Below are 17,036 nucleotides of genomic sequence, written 5' to 3'. Positions count from 1 at the left end.
CTCTAGAAAGGTGCTTTTCTAAGTGAGCCTTCCTGGAAGAGTGATCAAGCATGCTCTGAAGCAGTGTGCCCCGTTCTTCTGTTTCCATCACTGTAAGCACTTCTGTCAGGATTTCTGGTTTATTAAGTCTTTCCTTCGAAGCACCCAGTGTGAAAAGCCTTATAAATAACATGTACTGACATTCAATATCTTTGTAATTTCTTATTTTCTTTGATAATATTTTCTACCCAGAATACTAGTGATGTGGCCTGAGCTTAGCATTTGAGTAAAACTGTAATGACACATTTTCCTAAACCGTGAATATAGCAGCATCTATTAGAAAATAAGAGAAAGTAGATGGCAAAGTCTTATCACTGACATTAAGGTGACTATTTATTCCCTTTGTTTCTAATTTAGGCATGTATGTATTAGATTTATGAACATGAGTGAAATTCCATCTTTTATTTTAAAATGTTTAAACTTAGCTGATGGTCCACACCTTACAATCTTAGCTACTCAGGAGGCTGAGATTTGAGGATCACAGTTCAAAGTCAGCTCCCCAGGCAAGAAAGTAGCTAATAAACTACCAAAAAGCTGGAAGCGGAGCTGTGGCTTAAGTGGTAGAGCACTAACTTTAAGCAAAAGAAATTCAGGTAGAGCACCAAAGCTCTAGGGTTCAAGCCCCAATATTGGCACCAAAAGGGAAAAGAAGTTTAAAATTACATGTTAGCAGAATCTGTATTTATGCAGGGAAATAACAGATTGCTTGGAGTGGTGAGTGAAGCTAAACACTTGATGTTAGACATATCATCATAAATAATTGGTAGAATATTCTATCAATACAACTTAGTGATACTTGAGTTATATGGCTTAGGCTCTGTTTGCAGTGTAAAGTTCTAATACTGAAGCCAAATTTAAAATAAGCCTCTAAGGAGTAGAAATGAAAGAAAAAAAATTTTTTTTTGCACTCACATCTAAGTGCCAGCTGTATTTGGTGTGGTGTGGACTAGACTTCCTTTGTAATGTGTTGGAGTTACATTGTCTTCCTTGTATTGCCAGTTTCTAATTACCAACTTTTCAAAGGAACAAGATAGGAAATCATCCCTTTTAAAGTTGGGGGAGGAGGGGCTAGTGCAACCTTTCTGAAAGGTCTGTTTGCTTTATGTAATAGCTTTCATTTCCAGAATTGGCCACTTGATGAATATTTAAATTATCCTGAATAATGTCTGCATAGATCAATTTAAGTATCTTAATGGCCTTAAAGTTTAAAAAAAAAAAAAAAAGACCCTTTGACTGCCTTAATATTTGACTAGCTCTCCTACACAGGCATACTAGTTCCTTACTTTGGGGTTGTCATTAGGGAATGCCTTAATAGTGTTCTAGTAGTTATGAAGTGTAGAACTCAAAGGGTCTTCTTGAGCTATTAATTTTTCATAAAAACTGAGACTTTTGACTGTTTAAAAACCTGATTGTACTTTAGTACTTTAAACATGGGTAGAATAATCTGGGTGCACTGTTGGGTTGTGACTAACATCAGTAATGTTCTATGGTAGTATTTTTTTTATTGTTTTGCATAAAACCAATTATCCAAGAAGCTGAACTTTTTATCATGACCAACTTGCATATTTAACTGTGATGGTGGTTCCAAAAACGGTCGCTTTTTAAGTGAATTCTTCAAGACAAAAGGCTAGTTATTTTCTCTGAATCCTACAAGCAAATTGTGACAGAGAGCCAGAACACTGAGATGACTGCACTGGGAAGCATACAGACCTGTGAATTTTAAAATTGCACTCACATCTTTACCTTGCCTTTCAAAGACAGCAACGTTTTATAAAACTGGAAGAAAACCTCGCTTTCAGCGGTCAACCTGGAGCAGGGTACACGGTTATAGAAACCAAGTTTATTTCATTTGCAAGGAAAGGAGCCTGACTGGGCAGCGGGGGCTTTGCCAGGACTGCTGATCACCTACCTAACTGATGCTCTGTCAAGTCTTCCAAGTTCCTCTGTAAATAAGACAGCACTCTGATTCTGCCATGTTCTCGTCAGGAATGGATGAACACTCTAATTTTTAAATTGACATCATTATAAAAAAAAAAGTATCACCAATACTGTGCAATCTTTTTCTCCTTTCTAACAGTGCAAAGTACTTTATTGAACACCAGCCTAGTGTCCTTTTTCTGAAAGGCTTGGCTCTGGGGGTGTTGGGGGATGTTTCAGGTTTTGGAGCTATTTGCACATACATAGGAGAGCACTTGGGGAGGTGCCGTGCACACCTTACACACAGGGAAGGCGGCTGTGGTTTTAGTGTGTGCACATTTACTTGCAGGCTGTCGCGTGAGGTCAGGAGTGGCTTCCCACACCGCTGGTGCCATCATGCTGGCACCTGAAGGGGCCCCAAGTCTAGAGCGCCTGAGACTTTGAATTTTCTCACTTAGGCTTGTCCAGTCTAAGTCACTGCACACAGAGACTGTAGGTGAGCATGACGACTGTTTGTGGCCCGTTTATTGTAGAAATTGATAGGTGTACCAAATAAATCCTCTGCACATCCAATCACTGTCTATTTCATTTAAGAAATTGGGAGTTTTAAAAGTTGATAATGTCCCTTATATCTAATGCCCTTAAGTAATCTCTTACAGTCAAGTAAAGTTAGGTTTTAATGCCTGAAACGTGCACATAGGCATTTAAGTGTAACTTGTGGTTTGTTCTCCCCACCCCCACCCCCTAGCACTTGAACTCAGGGCCTGGGCACTGTCCCAAAGCATTTTTTCTCAAGGTCAGAGCTAGGGTTATACCACTTGAGCCACAGCTCCACTACCAGATTTTTTTTGGTAGTTGATTGGAGTCTCACCGACTATCCTGCCCCGGCTGGCTTTGACCCGTGGTCTGCATATGTCAGCCTCCTAAGTAGCCACTGGCACCCAGCTTTAGTTGGGTTTTCTTTTCCAGTAGAGTTCGACTATAGAATCAAGACCATTGGGTTTAGTCGAGATGTAGTGTGTGAGTGTGTGTGTGTGTGTGTGCGCGTGTGCGTGTGTGTGCACGCACTCAGCATCATGCCTTGCTTCGCCACATCACCCTCAGCTACTTTCTTTCCACTGAGAAGAGGTCTCTTGGGCTCTGGCCCTCCATGTAGCTAGGATGCCAGGCGTGAGCCCTGAGCATTCATAATAGGATTCTTTGAAAATTTACCCAAAGCCAGGTAGGTGCCCATGACTCACCTGTCATCCTAAACTCTCAGGTTGCTGCAATCTGAGGACCAAGGCTAGAAGTCAGCCTGGACAGAAAAATCCTCAAGACTTTCCTTGGGTTAATCAGCAAAAAGGTGCAAGTGTGGCTCAAGTGTTGAGCACCAGCTTTGAGCAAAAATGAGAACGTGGAGAGCCAGATGGGAGGTTTAAGGTCTGGCATCAGGTAGATTTTGAATGCACAGGGTCAAGCACCAAAACATCCCTCTAGATTGTTTTTTGGGATGGATCATAAACAGCACTGTCAGGAGGAAGGCACTGGGAAAATAAGACGTTTTGTTTCAGTGCCGGTTTTTGGCAAGTGAGAGCAAGTTGCACCAGAATGTACCCATCAAAACCCAATTAACTTTTAGACTTTCTTCATGAAAACGAAGTTTTAACTACTAAATCTTAAGAAAATCACCCTGAGGAAAATAGTAGGTTCTATTTGCAGTACTGCTTTATGCCCACATTGGCCTAGACGGTGCCCTTACTTAGTTGGGATTGCTGGTGTGCCCCACCAAATCCAGCTTTTTCTCATGAAGTCTCACTTGCCTGGGTTGGCCTTAAACCATGATCTTCCCAATCTCAGCCTCCTGAGTAACTAGAATTACAGACATGAGCTGGCTACTGGTGACTGGCTAAAGATGCTTACTGTGAGCAAGAAGCGGGAGCTTATTGTATGGAAATCTGTCCCTCATCTTAGCCCTCAGAGGAAGAGGCTCCCTGGCATCTGGTAAGCTGCCCCCCGACGCCCCAGGAGACGGAATCAACTAGGAAAAGACAGCTGGCACTGAAATCTTCATAGGAATCTGGAAGTAGGACTTGATTAATAAAGCATTGAAATTGTTTTCAATTACTGTAAAACAAGACTTCCTATAGGATAAATCTTGTAAATTTTATCTCAAATGAAACCAATCTGGATAGTAGTTTCACTCAACAGAATATGGACATTGGAATGACGATAGGACTATCTTCTTCACTTTGTAATAGAAATAGCTGAGACTACATAACACGTTTTCTTCTTAGCTGGAGGAGCTTGACAAGATCAAGGGGCTACACCTGCCCAGGGCATCCCATCCCAGAAGGCCATGCACTGGAGAGACAGGCTGCATGATCCTCAGGAGAACCCTGTCCACCAGTGAGTGAGTGCACTGCTCCCTGGGTAACCGCACTCATCCATCTTCCCTCATGGTCTAATTCCCTGCCAACCCAGCGGCAGCAGTCAGACTAGGCTTCCAATAGAGGAACTCTGGGAGACCCTGTTAGACCATAGAAGGAACACTGAGTCTGAACTTAAAATACCTGCTCCTCTTAAATTTCTGTTCAATATGTTCTGGAAGCATAAGTGCATTGCTGGACACTTTGCAAAGTTCGTCCTCGTACAGTGGTGATTCTGCCCATAGGTCCGTTTCCGTTCCCATTCCCCACATCTAGCGAGTCATCCATCAGGTGAGTAATCTGGTTTCCCTAAGATAAACTTCACTCCAGCCTACAAGTTAAATATCTCTCTATTGCTCTGCAGAGTACAAAGTGTCAGTGCATGTCACAGTAGGATAACCCTCCCTAGTTCACCACTATTAGTGACAGCCTGAAATTTGAGACAAAACATACATTATTCCTTTTTTTTAAAATGGAAAGGTGTTAACTCCTAATATGAGAATAGAATCTAGCTCTTAGTTATAAAATGCATACACCAATTCCTAAACATTCTTTCCTTTTGGACACAACCCCATTCTCATAAATACCATCTCTTAGCCAGGCACCAATGGGTCGCACCTGTAATCCTAGCTATACAGGAGGCTGAGATTTGAGGATCCCGGTTCAGAACCAGCCCAGGCAGGAAAGTCCATGAGATTAAACTCGAATCACTGAAATAGCCAGAAGTGGAGTTGACTCAAAGTGGCAGAACACTAGCCTTGAGCACCAAAGCTCAGGGACAGTGCCCCAGCCCTGAGCTCAAGCCCCAGGCATGGCATAATAAAAGTAAATAGCATCTCTTTTGCTCAAGAATCGGCAAAGCTGGGTAACTCACACCTATAATCCTAGCTATGTGGAAGGGAGAGGTTCAAGGCCAGTCTGGGCAAAAAAAAAAAAATAGCAGGAACTCATCTCAACAAATCGGACATGACATTTTGTACCTGTAATCCCAGCTAAACAGGAGGCCATAAGTAGGAATGCAGCCAAAGGCCAGGCCTAGGCAAAAATTTGAGACCCGGGCTGGGAGTTTGGCCTGATGGTAGAGTGCTTGCCTAGCACACATGAAACCCTGTGTTCAATTCCTCAGTACCACATACACAGAAAAGGCCGGAACTGGTGGTGTGAGCTCAGGAGGTAGAGCTCTAGCTTTGAGCTCAGAGAGGCTCAGGGACAGAGCCCAGGCCCTCCCTGAGTTCAAGTCGGGAACTGGCATGAGACCCTACCTGAAAAGGCAGAGAAAGAGAAAGGTATGACTCAAGTAGTAGAGAATGTATCGCAAGCTGAAGGTCCCGAGTTCAAACTGAACTACTGCCCCACAAAGAAATGACGGGAAGGCGACTTTTCCACAACAATTTATCTTTGATTATCTTCACTGTTCATTAAGGTGATTCAGGAACATCTTGAGGCGTGTAAGAGGAGCTACGGTATGATCCTGGGTTTCAGAGCATGCGAGGGGTCGCGGTTTCACTGACCCCCTCCATCTTACTCTGCTTTAAGTAACACTGGCGCACCATGGGCAGAAGCTTCCCCTCCCTGTGTAGCCGATGAGTGTCGGCTGCGCCGCCGATAAACGTCCCGTTGACGAAAATGCGTGGGACCTGTGGAATAACCGACAGACAATGACAGAGGCTGACGTGCTGGGTAATAAGCTGAGCCTGAGTTCAAGCTGGGGCTTGAACTCAGGGCCCTGGGCACTGTCCCTGAGATTCTTTCACTCAAGGCTAGCGCTCTACTACGGGCCACGGCGCCACTTCCAGCTTTTTCTGTGTATGTGGTGCTGAGGAATCAAACCCAGGGCTTCATGCACGCTAGGCAAGCACTCTACCACTAAGCCACATTCCCAGCCCAAGTTTAGCCCAATTTTGGAGAAAGATGAGTGAGTACAGCTTGCCCAAGATCCTAATTACTACGGTACATAAAAGCTGAAATAGTCATTATTAATAATGTTAATAATATGTACTGGTACTCGGGCTTGAACTCAGGACTTTGCACTGCAGCTTGGATGTTTCTGTTCAAGGCTAGCACTGTATCACATGAGCCAGAGCTCCTCCACTTCTGGCTTTTTGCTGGTTAGTTGCAGATAAGAATCTGATGAACTTTTCTGCCCAGGCTGGCTTCAAACCATGATCCTCAGATCCTCAGCCTTCTGAGTAGATAGGATTATGGGTGTGAGCCACCAGCACTGGACTTAATAACTGCTTTTCTGTATGTTTACTAGAAGTTAAGAATACATTCCTTGTAGACTACTATGGACATATAAACAAGGAACAGCAGCAAGACTGATTATGCATGTTACAGAAAAAGCTATAAACTCAAGAATCCAGAAGGAGGCGAAGAGCACTAAGCACTATATTAGCACCATAACAGAAGAATGGTCTCTTCTTTTGCAAAGGGGTCCAGACAAGCAGCACTCACGAGATCACAATGGTAGTCCCAACCCACACGCACAAACAATACAAACGACAATGAACTCACTCTGCTCTTCCCCATTCTTAGAACCAGGCTCTAGATTTGCCTCACAGAGCGCGACTAGCTTTCCCTACCCCGAAGGGCTGCCCGCTGGGGGCCCGCCCGCCCAGCCACCGGCATGCTAAGAAGATACTCACTGTACCCTCCCCGGTCATTTTGCAAAGGGCATCTTGAAACTGGTTCCCGTATTCAAGCATGTCCAATTCCACAGCTTTATAATTAACATTCATGTCGTGGAAAATCTTTTTTGCCATTTTACAGTATGAACAGGATGTTTTTGAGAAAATCACCACACAATTGTCAGAAATGGTTTGCTGAAATAAAAACAAAAGTGAAAACTCGATTTAATTCTGGACATTAAATTTTGGAAACGAAATCATGGTTTGGAGAGGCTCACATATGTAATCCTAGCTACTGAGGAGGAGGATATCTGAGGATTGCAGTTTGAAGCTAGCCTGGGCAGACAAAACCTTGACACTCTTACCTCTAATGAACCATCCAAAAGCCAGAATTTGAGTAGTGTCCCACGTGACAGAACACCAACCTTGAGTGGAAAGGCTAAGGGACAGCACCCAGGTTCTGATTTAAAGTCCCATTACCATCCCCTCCCCCCCAAATCATAAACAGTGGGAAAGGTATTTTTCTATATGTCTGAAGAACCTGTGAGGTTTGCTTTGTTCTAAGCATCTCTCCGAGAGATTTTAGGTTTGGCATCAGGCAGATTTTGAATGCCCAGGCCAGGCACCAAAGCATCCCTCTAGATTGTTCTTAAGGGGTGGATCACAAGCAGCACGGTCAATAGGAAAGCTTAAAACAGGAAAGTAAAGCTGGGCACCAGTGGCTTGAGACTCTAGTCCTAGCTACTCAGGAGACTAAGATCTGGAGGGTCACAGTTCAAGTGCAGCTTAGGCAGAAAAGTTCACTACACCCAGCAAAAAGCTAGAGTGGTATAGTGTTGGCCTAGCAAGCTGGAGGTACTGAGTTCAAATTCCAAAAGAAAAACAAAACCATCAAGGAACATAGCAATCGACAGCATCCCTGAGAGAAACATGGAGTAACTACTACATACTAGCTTTTGTGTTAGGGTAGAAAGCTGTTAAACCAGGCCAAAAATCAAATAGTATCCACAGTTAGGGCAGCTTGACTGGCAGGCACCAACAGTGGACTTACAGCAGGTAAAATGGAAAGCACCCTCACAGATCCAACTTGGAGTACAAATTCTATTAATAAATGTCATAAAGTTTGACTACCAAAATAAGACAGAATTTGGCACATGGCTTAGTTTAGGAATGCATTTGCTAGACTCAACCAATGGTGTACACAGATCAAGCAATTAAGTATATAAAGCAACTTTCCCCATAGATATGATTTGCATACATCTCCCCTGTCACTCACTTGGATCTGTTTCACAGGAGTACTTGCTGACTTCCCTAAAGACGATGATGTGGTGGTGTTCCCCATTCTAAAAAAAAACCAAAAATCCAAAAGTCAAAGGAAACCTCAAATACTAATATACCCAAGCATATGAAATTGGAAAATCACTTATCCATACAAGATACCAATTAACAAAATACGTGATTCTTTAAACCAAAAGGGCTTGTGTGCTTATCTAATCAGATGCTGTATATTCTTAGTCATTTAACAAAATCAGTCATTGTATTCAAAGTTTGAGACCCTCTTACTCATAAGAATTTCAAACATTTTTCTCATTGATGACCTGGCTATCTATCTATCTATCTATCTATCTATCTATCTATCTATCTATCTCTATCTATTAATCTATTATAAATGTGCTGGGCGCTGGTGGCTCATGCCTGTAATCCTAGCTACTCAGGAGGCTGAGACTAAGGATCACAGTTCAAAGCCAGCCCTGGAAGAAAACTCTGTGAGACTATTATCTCCACTTAGACACCAAAAAAAGTGATGGATCTGTGGCTCAAGAGGTACAGTACTAGCCTAAAGCAAAAGAGTTCAGGAACAGCACCCAGGCCCTGAGTTCAGGCTCCAGGACTAGCATTTTTAATTTTTTTAGGGGAAGTGGGGGATGTCAGTCATACAGAGGGAAATTATCTCTCTTACTAAAGGAATAGGTGCTTCAAAAAGAACCATTTCAATATCTAAGGATTGGAAGAATTCTTAAACAAAAATGAAGGTCCAAATACCTTTAGAAAGTTAACTTTTTTGTGGCAAAACTCAAACTTAGGTAGAAAAAAATCCTCCATATTGAAGCTTGTGACTGCACTTAAAATTCAAATGCTATTAAATACAAAAGTAAGCATCTCTCTGTAGTTGAGTACCTACCTAGCAAGCCTGAAGCCCTGGGTTCAGATCTCAGTACCACCGCCAAAACAATAAACAAGAAAACTATAATACATACTTCCAGCACAAGTCAGAGCTACTGTGCCTAAAGATTATAATTACCGAACATTTATCACCTATTATTCCCAATAGGCTAGCAAGAAAAACATTAAAAGACCTGTGTACTCATCTCAGCAAGACATAGGGAGTTAGGGAGATGATGTTCCAGTTGGGTGGAGGTGCCAGCTTTCGGAAAAAGAGTTAGATGAATGTGTGAAGCCTAAACCACAAAAGAAAAGGTAAAGCCTAGTGCCAGTGGCTCCTGCCTGTAATGCTAGCTACTCAGGAGGTTAAGATCTGAGGCTCAGGGTTTAAACCTACCCAGGTAGGAAAGTTCTATCAAAAAGTAACCAGCAAAAGAACAGCATCCACTTCTGAATTGCAAGCCTCAGTACCAGCACTAAGTAAATACAATTTTGCAAATACCAATGGATGCCTGCTCCCACACTAACTTATTTAGTGCCGGTTCTGGAGCTTGAACTTAAGAGCCTGGGGCTGACCCCGAACCTCTTTGCCCAGTGCTGGTGCTCTACCATTGAGCCACAGCTCCACCGGTGGTTGGCTGGAGTTAAGTCTCAGGGACTTTGCTCAGGAGGCTGGCTTTGCGGAGTGAGTGATCCTCAGATCACTTTTCCCGCTGCCAGCTCAAAGTAACTTTTGACACAGTCCATTTATAATTCTAGCATTTCACTTCTTTTTTTAAATTGAAATGCATGAGCCGATTATTTTCAAAAGCCTGTTTCGTAGAAGATTACCTTTTCCTTGGTAAATAATAGAAACCTAGGGGGGAAATACACCCCACTAATCGCGAGCACCTTCCTTCCAGTCCGCGAGCAGCCGAGCGCTACTGGGCCCAGCGCCCCGGGCCGGGAGTGCCGGGCCCCGCCGGAGGACCCGACCGTCCCGGACAGGGGTGACCGGGGCCTCCGGCTGGGGACTGGAGAGGCTGGCGAAGCGGGAGGGGCGCCCGATCGCGGAGGCGGCGCCTAGGGCTGCAGGCCGCGGGGCCCCGGGCAGCGCCAGGTCCCGGCCGAGGCGACGCCCCGAGGAACGAGCATCCGCGTCCCCACGCGGCCATGTAACCGGGCCCGGTCCCCCGACGCCGGCACTGGGTCTCCAGGCCCCGCCAACGACGGGCACCCGGCAGCGCGCCCTCCGCTACCCGCGGGGTGAACGGAAGGAAGCGCGGCGGCGGCCGTCCCGTACCGAGCACGGGATGCAAACGGCAAAGCCCGGTCCTGAAGCACGCCCCGCGCCAGCCCGCGCCGCGCCCCGGAAACCCCGGCCGGCCGGCCGGCGCCGCGACACCGGCTTCCCGCGCCCGGGCCCGAGGGCTCGGCGCCCGGCCCCTCCGCCCCGCTCCACCCTACCGGGGCCTCGAGGCCCCGCAGGACCCATCCTGCCCCGGAGACGCGCACCCCGAGGCCCACGCACGGGCGGCCACCGACGCCCGGCCGAGCCGCCCCGCTGAGCTGCTCCCGCTCCAGACGAGCCCGGTCCCAACCAGAGTAGCTAAGCGGCACCGGTACATGTCCCGGTCTAGGCGGCCGCGAGCCCCGCGTTCCGGGCCCGCGCCGCCGGAGGCCACGCCCCCACCGCGGGATGGCCCGCCCTCCGCGCCAAGCCCCGCCCCTCCCGGCTGCACGCCGCGCCGCTGGCCACGCCCCCGTGGGAGGCACACTCCTCGTTGGCGGCCACGCCCCCCAGCGCTGTACGCGTCGCCGCGGGCCCCGCCCCCTCCGGCCCCGCCCACTGCGCGCGGCCCCGCCCCTGGCGTGCACGCGCCGAGTTCTCAAGCGCCCCAGTTCCGAGGCGCCCGCCGCCGCCGCCGCTGGCCTCGTGAGCGCGCCTCCTCCTGCGACTCGGGAGCCCGGCGTCCCCGCGACGCGGGGCAGCGTCGGGGCCGCCGCGGGCCCGGCTCACCTGGCGACCGCGCGCTCGGCCAGCCGGCTCCCTCAAGGCCTCCGGTGCTCGGGGCGGCGGCGGCGGCGCGGGAGCCGGGCGGGCATCCCGGCCACGGGCGAGCAGGCGGGGACGTCCGGCCGCGGCGTCGCGGAGCGCGGGGCGTGCGGGGCGTGCGGGGCCTGCCGAGCCCGCGTGGCGGCCGGACCGGCTCCTGTGTGACATAAGACCCCGAAGGTCACCTGGAAATTGTTACCCGCCCGCCGGCCCGGCATCCGCCCTCGGCGTGGACGGGGAGGGCAGGCCGGGCGCCGCGGCTCGCGCCCCCGCCAGCCCCGGAGGCCTGGGGATCGCGGTTCGAGGCCCGCCCAGGCTAGAGAGGCTGGGAGACGCCAGCCGGAAGCCAGGACCGTGCTGGTGCACAACCAACCACCGGGACTGGACGCCGACGACCCTGGAACTCAGTGAGATCCACAGAGCCAAAGTAGCAACCGGGAAGTCCGGTTTCAGACGTTCCTCCCTCCTTTCTAGTGGGCTATATGTCATAATTTCCTAAAAAGGTAGTTACCCCCCCCAAAAAAATAGTGCCTAAAGGGGTAAAAAAAATCACGTTTCATAAATATAATTTTTTTAACTAAAGGTATGTTCTCTATAATTTGAGGGAGAGATTTTTGTTTTTTTAGTCATTTTGGGTAGTGCTGGATTTGAACTCAGGACCCGGCAGTTGCTGGGCAAGTACTATACCACTTAAGTAGTGCCCCCCAGCCCGTTTCACTTTTCAGATTCTTTTAGGATCGCAGCTTTTGTAGGGCCAATCTCAGATGGACATCCTCCAACTTACACTTTCTGTGGTAGCATCCGGGGCCTGGCTTCAAACTCCTTCACTGAACAATAAAGAAGAGACAGAAAAGACGGCCTCCCTCCTGACCCAATGACCCCTGTTCGTTCTTCTGGCCCTTATTGTGCCCCCAAGGATCACCATGCGCCTCTCCAGCAAACTGCCAGGGCCCCTCCCTGCTCCTTCCATCCAAAAGGTAGCCATTAAAAGTCACCAGAAGCCCAAGTCTTCATTCCAAGCACCCCCAAAATAGCATCTCGGAAGTAATGGGTCTGGGCTGAACTGATGATGTCAGAGTACTATTGCAACAGGAGTGCCTGGGGATAGACTTGTACACAGGACAAAGAAGCACTTGGCTCAAGGAATGCTTAACCCCAGTGCCCTGTACACGTTACAAATCTCTCTGCTGGAGGAAGGCTCAGCTGCCTCTCCCCCTGCCCACTCTCTCTTTTTTTTTTTTTTTGGCCAGTCCTGGGCCTTGAACTCAGGGCCTGAGCACTGTGCCTGGCTTCTTTTTGCTCAAGGCTAGCACTCTGCCACTTGAGCCACAGCGCCACTTCCGGCCGTTTTCTATATATGTGGTGCTGGGGAATCCACCCCAGGGCCTCATGTACAAGGCAAGCTCTCTTGCCACTAGGCCATATCCCCAGCCCACACTCTCTTGTCTGTATGTGTGCTGGCTTTGCCTCACATTGCTTTACTAAGTAACTTCAATGGTCTCTAGTCAACTTTTCCTTTTTTTCCCCCCTTCCAAATATATTGCCACTATCACTGAAATTGTGCTGGTTTAAAATTATTGCTGAGTTTCACTGTAAGGTTTTTGTCCTACGGAGTTTCTCATTCTACAAGCACAAACATTACAACACAATGTTATTTCATAGGAAAATGAGGACTATGTGCTTTTTTGAAAGAGCAGCCAATAATCCAGCTCTCTGATATCAGCTGAGCGTCCTACAGTTCAACAATGACACTAAATCCCCACTTTTAAATCCCCAGGGTTGACACTGACCCCACAGGGTCAAGGACTTGTCCAATAAGACTAACCCCACATCAGGTACCAACGCCATGCAAGAGTCCCAGGCCACCAGAATTTGGGCATTCCCGTGACCTTTCACTTTCGGGAATCTTTTGGAATGACTCATGAATTTTTTTTCCTTTATGGTTCTATCCAGGGGCATGGGAACTATCTCCTCAAGGCTAGCGCTCCACCACTTGACCCAGACCTTCACTTCCAAGTTTTTGGGGGTTAATTGGAGATAAGAGTCCCAGGGACTTTGCAGCCCAGGGCCCAGGCTGTCTTTGAACCACAATCCTCTGATGTCAGCCTCTTGAGTAGCTAGGATTACAGGTCACCGGTGCCGGGTTCATTCAGGTTTCATTGTAAAAGGCACAGCTTGGGGACAGCAGGGCAGGAGGGTTTCCTGCACGAGAGGAAGGGGGAAGGGGATCCCAGGCACACCACCTAGAGGCTCCTCAGCCTGTAAGTCCTACGCACCTCTCATGGGACAACGTTAATTAGCCCAGTTTCCTTACAAAGACACAATTGGTTATATCTTCAGCTATCGATGACTGAATCAATCTCCAGCTCCCTGCCACCATCATGGTGGGAGTTGAAGGGTCCAAACGAGCTGCTTCAAGGGAAGCAAAGCTCCCTCCTGTCCCTCATGGGGTCACCCCAGCATAAACTGCAGGACAGAGGAAGAAAGCTCATGGTGAATGATCCAAGATTCTACTATTATTCAGAAACTCCAAGGGTTTTAGAAACTCTGTGCCTGGAACTGAACCAAGGCAAGGACCAAATATATACTGCTGTGGTGTGTGTGTGTGTGCGCACACGCTGCTACTGGGACTTGATCTCAGGCCTCTTGTTCTTACTTGGCTTTGTTCACTCAAGGCTGGTGCTCTACCACTTAAGCCACAGCTCCACGTCTGGCTTTTTGATGGTTAATTGGAGATAAGAGAGTCTTGCAGACTTTTCTGCCTAGGATGGCTTTGAATCTCAATCCTCTGATCTCAGCCTCCTGAGTAGCTAGGATTGCAGGTATGAGCTACCAGCACTTGGCTGCATTATTTTTTATTGTACCAAAGGACCTGTCTGGTGTTTTTGTTTCAAAAAAAAACCTGGAGATAAAAGTCCATGACTTATGAGTGTCTTTGATTTTATTTGAAGTTGTCGCATTTAAGCATGTTCAGGTTCATACCTACCTCAGAAATAGATTAGTAAATGTTTCTCTTAGGTAGATAAAAATATCTGGCAGTAAGAAATGATTAAGGATTTATTCAGATCCATTTTGGGGGGGGGGGTCTGGTGGGCCTTGGACTCAGGGCCTGAGCACTGTCCCTGGCTTCTCTTTGCTCAAGGCTAGCACTCTGCCACTTGAGCCACGGCGCCACTTCTGGCCATTTTCTGTATATGTGGTGCTGGGGAATTGAACCCAGGGCTTCATGTATTCCAGCCAAGCACTCTTGCCACTAGGCCATATCCCCAGCACTCAGATCCATTTTTGTGTCAAAACTAAGGTGTATTAAAATGTGTTGAGTCCTGAGAGTAAGCTAAAAGGGATTCAGAGAATGGCTATTTTGTGTCTTCACAGGAGAACCAGGCAAAAGACATTCCTGAACCAGCGTTCCCTAGTGTGCTTAGCCTAAAGATGGGAAATGCATCGTGGATTAAGGGAACAACACTAAAGGCTGTGATAAGTCTATGCTTCCCTTCTGAAGACATTGCATCCAGTATGCTATCAATGGTTGGTTTTCTGACAAGTGCCACTTCTTTACCTATGTATCTTTTGTGTGTCTGTGCGTCTGTGTATGTCTGTGTGTGGCCTTTACTGGGACTCTGAACGCAGGGCTTCATGCTTGTGCCGGGCTTTTTTTACTCAAGTCTTTACCACCTGAGCCACAGCTCCGCCTCTGGGTTTCTTCTGGTTATTTGGAGCTAACAGTCTCGCAGATTTGACCAGGCTGGCTTGGAACTGTGATATTCAGATCTCAGCTTTTTGAGTAGCTAGGATGACAGGCAGGAGTCAAATGGTTATATGATAAGTGCATCACTTTTCTGTTTTTAGGTTTATTTTTCTTTCTGCTTATGTGGTACTGAGGAATCAAACCCAGGGCTTCGTGCATGCTAGGCAAGCACTCTACCACTAGGCCACGTTGCCAGCCCCAGTTTTTAGGGTTTTGATAGTGACTCACAAGTACAATTTCCAACCATACTTTAACAATGATTATTTTCCTCCTAATTTGTATCTTTTATCATTTCTGAAGAATCAGGAGAAGTAGGCAGAATTGGGAAAAGAAATGTTTCCTAGCCAGGTGCTAGTGGCTCACACCTGTAATCCTAGCTACTAGGGCTGAGATCTGAGGATTGTGGTTCAAAGCCAGACTAGGCAGGAAAGTGTGAGCCTCTCATCTTCGGTTAACCACCGGAAAAGCTGGAAGTGGACCTGTGGCTCAAAGTGGTAGTGCTAACCTTGAGCAGAAAAGTTCAAGAACAACACCCAACCCCTGAGTTCAAGTCCTGTGACTGACAAAAAAAAAGGCTTTCTAAATAGAGGGCAGAATCAAATTATCAAAAGAGAAAACGAGCTCATGCGTATTGGTCTATCAGACACTGCATTTGAATGGTTCACATAGATAAACTTGTTCAGTGCTACACCTGGTGGTGAAGACCTGTATTCCCCGCTGCTTGGGAGGCTCAGGTAAGAGGACAGTCTAAGGCAACAAAGTTAATGCAAGTCCCAATCTGGAAAATGTCCTGAAACGTACTAACTACAGAAGTGCTGCTGTGGGGGGGGGGGGGGGGCGGGGGTTGGGGAGGAAGGACAAAGGAAGACAAAAATACCGACCTCAACAGACCAGATCAACTTTAGTGAACCTTGAAGATGGACGCCAGGTGATTTGGGGTGGGAGTGGGGGGAGGGAGTCCAGGGAGTCCAAGGCCAGGAGGTGTACTGGGGAGCCCTAGGGGGTGAAGAGGTCTAGGTAGGGAATGGGGTAAGATTAAAAGTGTCTGGAGGGTACAAAAGGTTTCAGGACGTGCTTGGCAAGTTTGTGGTTTCGGCCAAGAATGATTTATGCAGGCCTGGCTCCAGGAGTCCGTTGTGTAAACCCACTCACTGGCCGGGTCTGGTTCAGCCAGGTGTGGCCTGCTTCTGAGTCCTTGGGCACCTGCTCCCTAGAGGAGTGGGGAACTGGGATCCACATTTTGAGATCACAGATTCCCATCCGGCTGTGCGTGGCTCAAATGGTAGAGGCCCTGAGTTCAATCCACAGTGGCTCACACTTGTAATCCTAGCTACTCAGGAGGTTGAGATCTGGGGATCTGGGTTTGAAGCAGCTTGGACAGAAGAGTCTGTGAGACTCTTATTGCTAATCAACACCAAAGTGCCAGAAGTAGAGCTGTGGCTCAAGTGGTAAAGCACCCACCAGCTTTGAGGAAAAAAGCCAAGCAGGAGTGCCAAGGCCCCAGTTCAAGCCCCAGTACTGACCTATAGACACGCGTACGCACGCGCGCGCACACACACACAGGCACACAGGCACGCACACAGTTGAGAATTGATATTTGACTTTTAGTTTCTGTGTCACCAACTCTCCACCACATGAAGTTCAAACACAGAATAAAGACTAGTCAAGCTGATTAATGTAGAGGGTAAATCTCATAGGGCATCTGTGATAGGTCAGACCAAACCCAGACCTCCTCAATGAAGAGGAAGGTAGGCTTTGTCATCACTGATCTTGACTGGTGCCAACATTTGGAGCATGATGTTCTGCTGAGCACTTCACAGAGCATCAATAATCAAAGGAAACACATATGAACACAACGTATCAAGATTAGACAAGACCACTCAGGAGTCTTTTAAGATATAAAAATAACTCCTGTAATTAACCTGGGAGCAAAATCAGTCCATGATTACCCTTTCTCTTTCTTTCCTTCTTTCTTTTCTAATTTTATTTTTATTGTCTCTTAGTAATAGCACAAAGGGATTACAATTCAACATGTCTGCTTATAAATACAATGCTTCTTGATTAGTATCACCTCTTTCATCATTCTCCTTCAACCCTTT

The 17,036-nt window shown here is 47.4% G+C and overlaps 1 protein-coding gene and 1 long non-coding RNA gene across 3 annotated transcripts; both read right to left on the bottom strand.

Annotated features, from left to right (window-relative positions):
* Positions 1 to 5,505, bottom strand: LOC125359644. Its single transcript, XR_007212593.1, has 3 exons — positions 5,494 to 5,505; positions 2,294 to 2,298; positions 1 to 133 (listed from the first exon to the last, which is right to left on the bottom strand). It is a non-coding gene; the product is annotated as an uncharacterized LOC125359644 (long non-coding RNA).
* Positions 5,506 to 5,739: 234 nt separating this feature from the next.
* Glrx2 (glutaredoxin 2) lies at positions 5,740 to 10,810 on the bottom strand. Of its 2 annotated transcripts, none has more exons than XM_048356759.1 (4): positions 10,649 to 10,810; positions 8,268 to 8,334; positions 7,010 to 7,186; positions 5,740 to 6,001 (listed from the first exon to the last, which is right to left on the bottom strand). In XM_048356759.1, exons 1-4 carry the CDS (start codon positions 10,759 to 10,761, stop codon positions 5,843 to 5,845), a joined length of 516 nt encoding a protein of 171 aa, XP_048212716.1. In that variant the 5' UTR covers positions 10,762 to 10,810; the 3' UTR covers positions 5,740 to 5,842. The 2 variants fall into 2 exon arrangements, with proteins under 2 accessions (XP_048212716.1, XP_048212717.1); XM_048356760.1 differs by having other exon boundaries at positions 10,665 to 10,764.
* Between the last annotated feature and the right edge of the window lie 6,226 nt (positions 10,811 to 17,036).

This window comes from Perognathus longimembris, chromosome 11, assembly GCF_023159225.1.
Source record: "Perognathus longimembris pacificus isolate PPM17 chromosome 11, ASM2315922v1, whole genome shotgun sequence".
Lineage (NCBI taxonomy): Eukaryota > Metazoa > Chordata > Mammalia > Rodentia > Heteromyidae > Perognathus > Perognathus longimembris.
The sequence above is the reverse complement of the archived record's forward strand: the minus strand, read 5'-3'. Positions and strand labels throughout refer to the sequence as shown.

What these genes read in the sequence shown, in the direction of transcription:
- Glrx2 (XM_048356759.1), bottom strand. Translation starts at nt 10,761, where the DNA reads ATGTACCGGTGCCGCTTAGCTACTCTGGTTGGGACCGGGCTCGTCTGG. An exon ending in GCCCGTGCGTGGGCCTCGGG is followed by an intron (nt 8,335 to 10,648) that starts GTGCGCGTCTCC and finishes GTTTTTTTTTAG; the next exon opens with AATGGGGAACACCACCACAT. An exon ending in CTCCTGTGAAACAGATCCAA is followed by an intron (nt 7,187 to 8,267) that starts GTGAGTGACAGG and finishes TTTTTATTTCAG; the next exon opens with CAAACCATTTCTGACAATTG.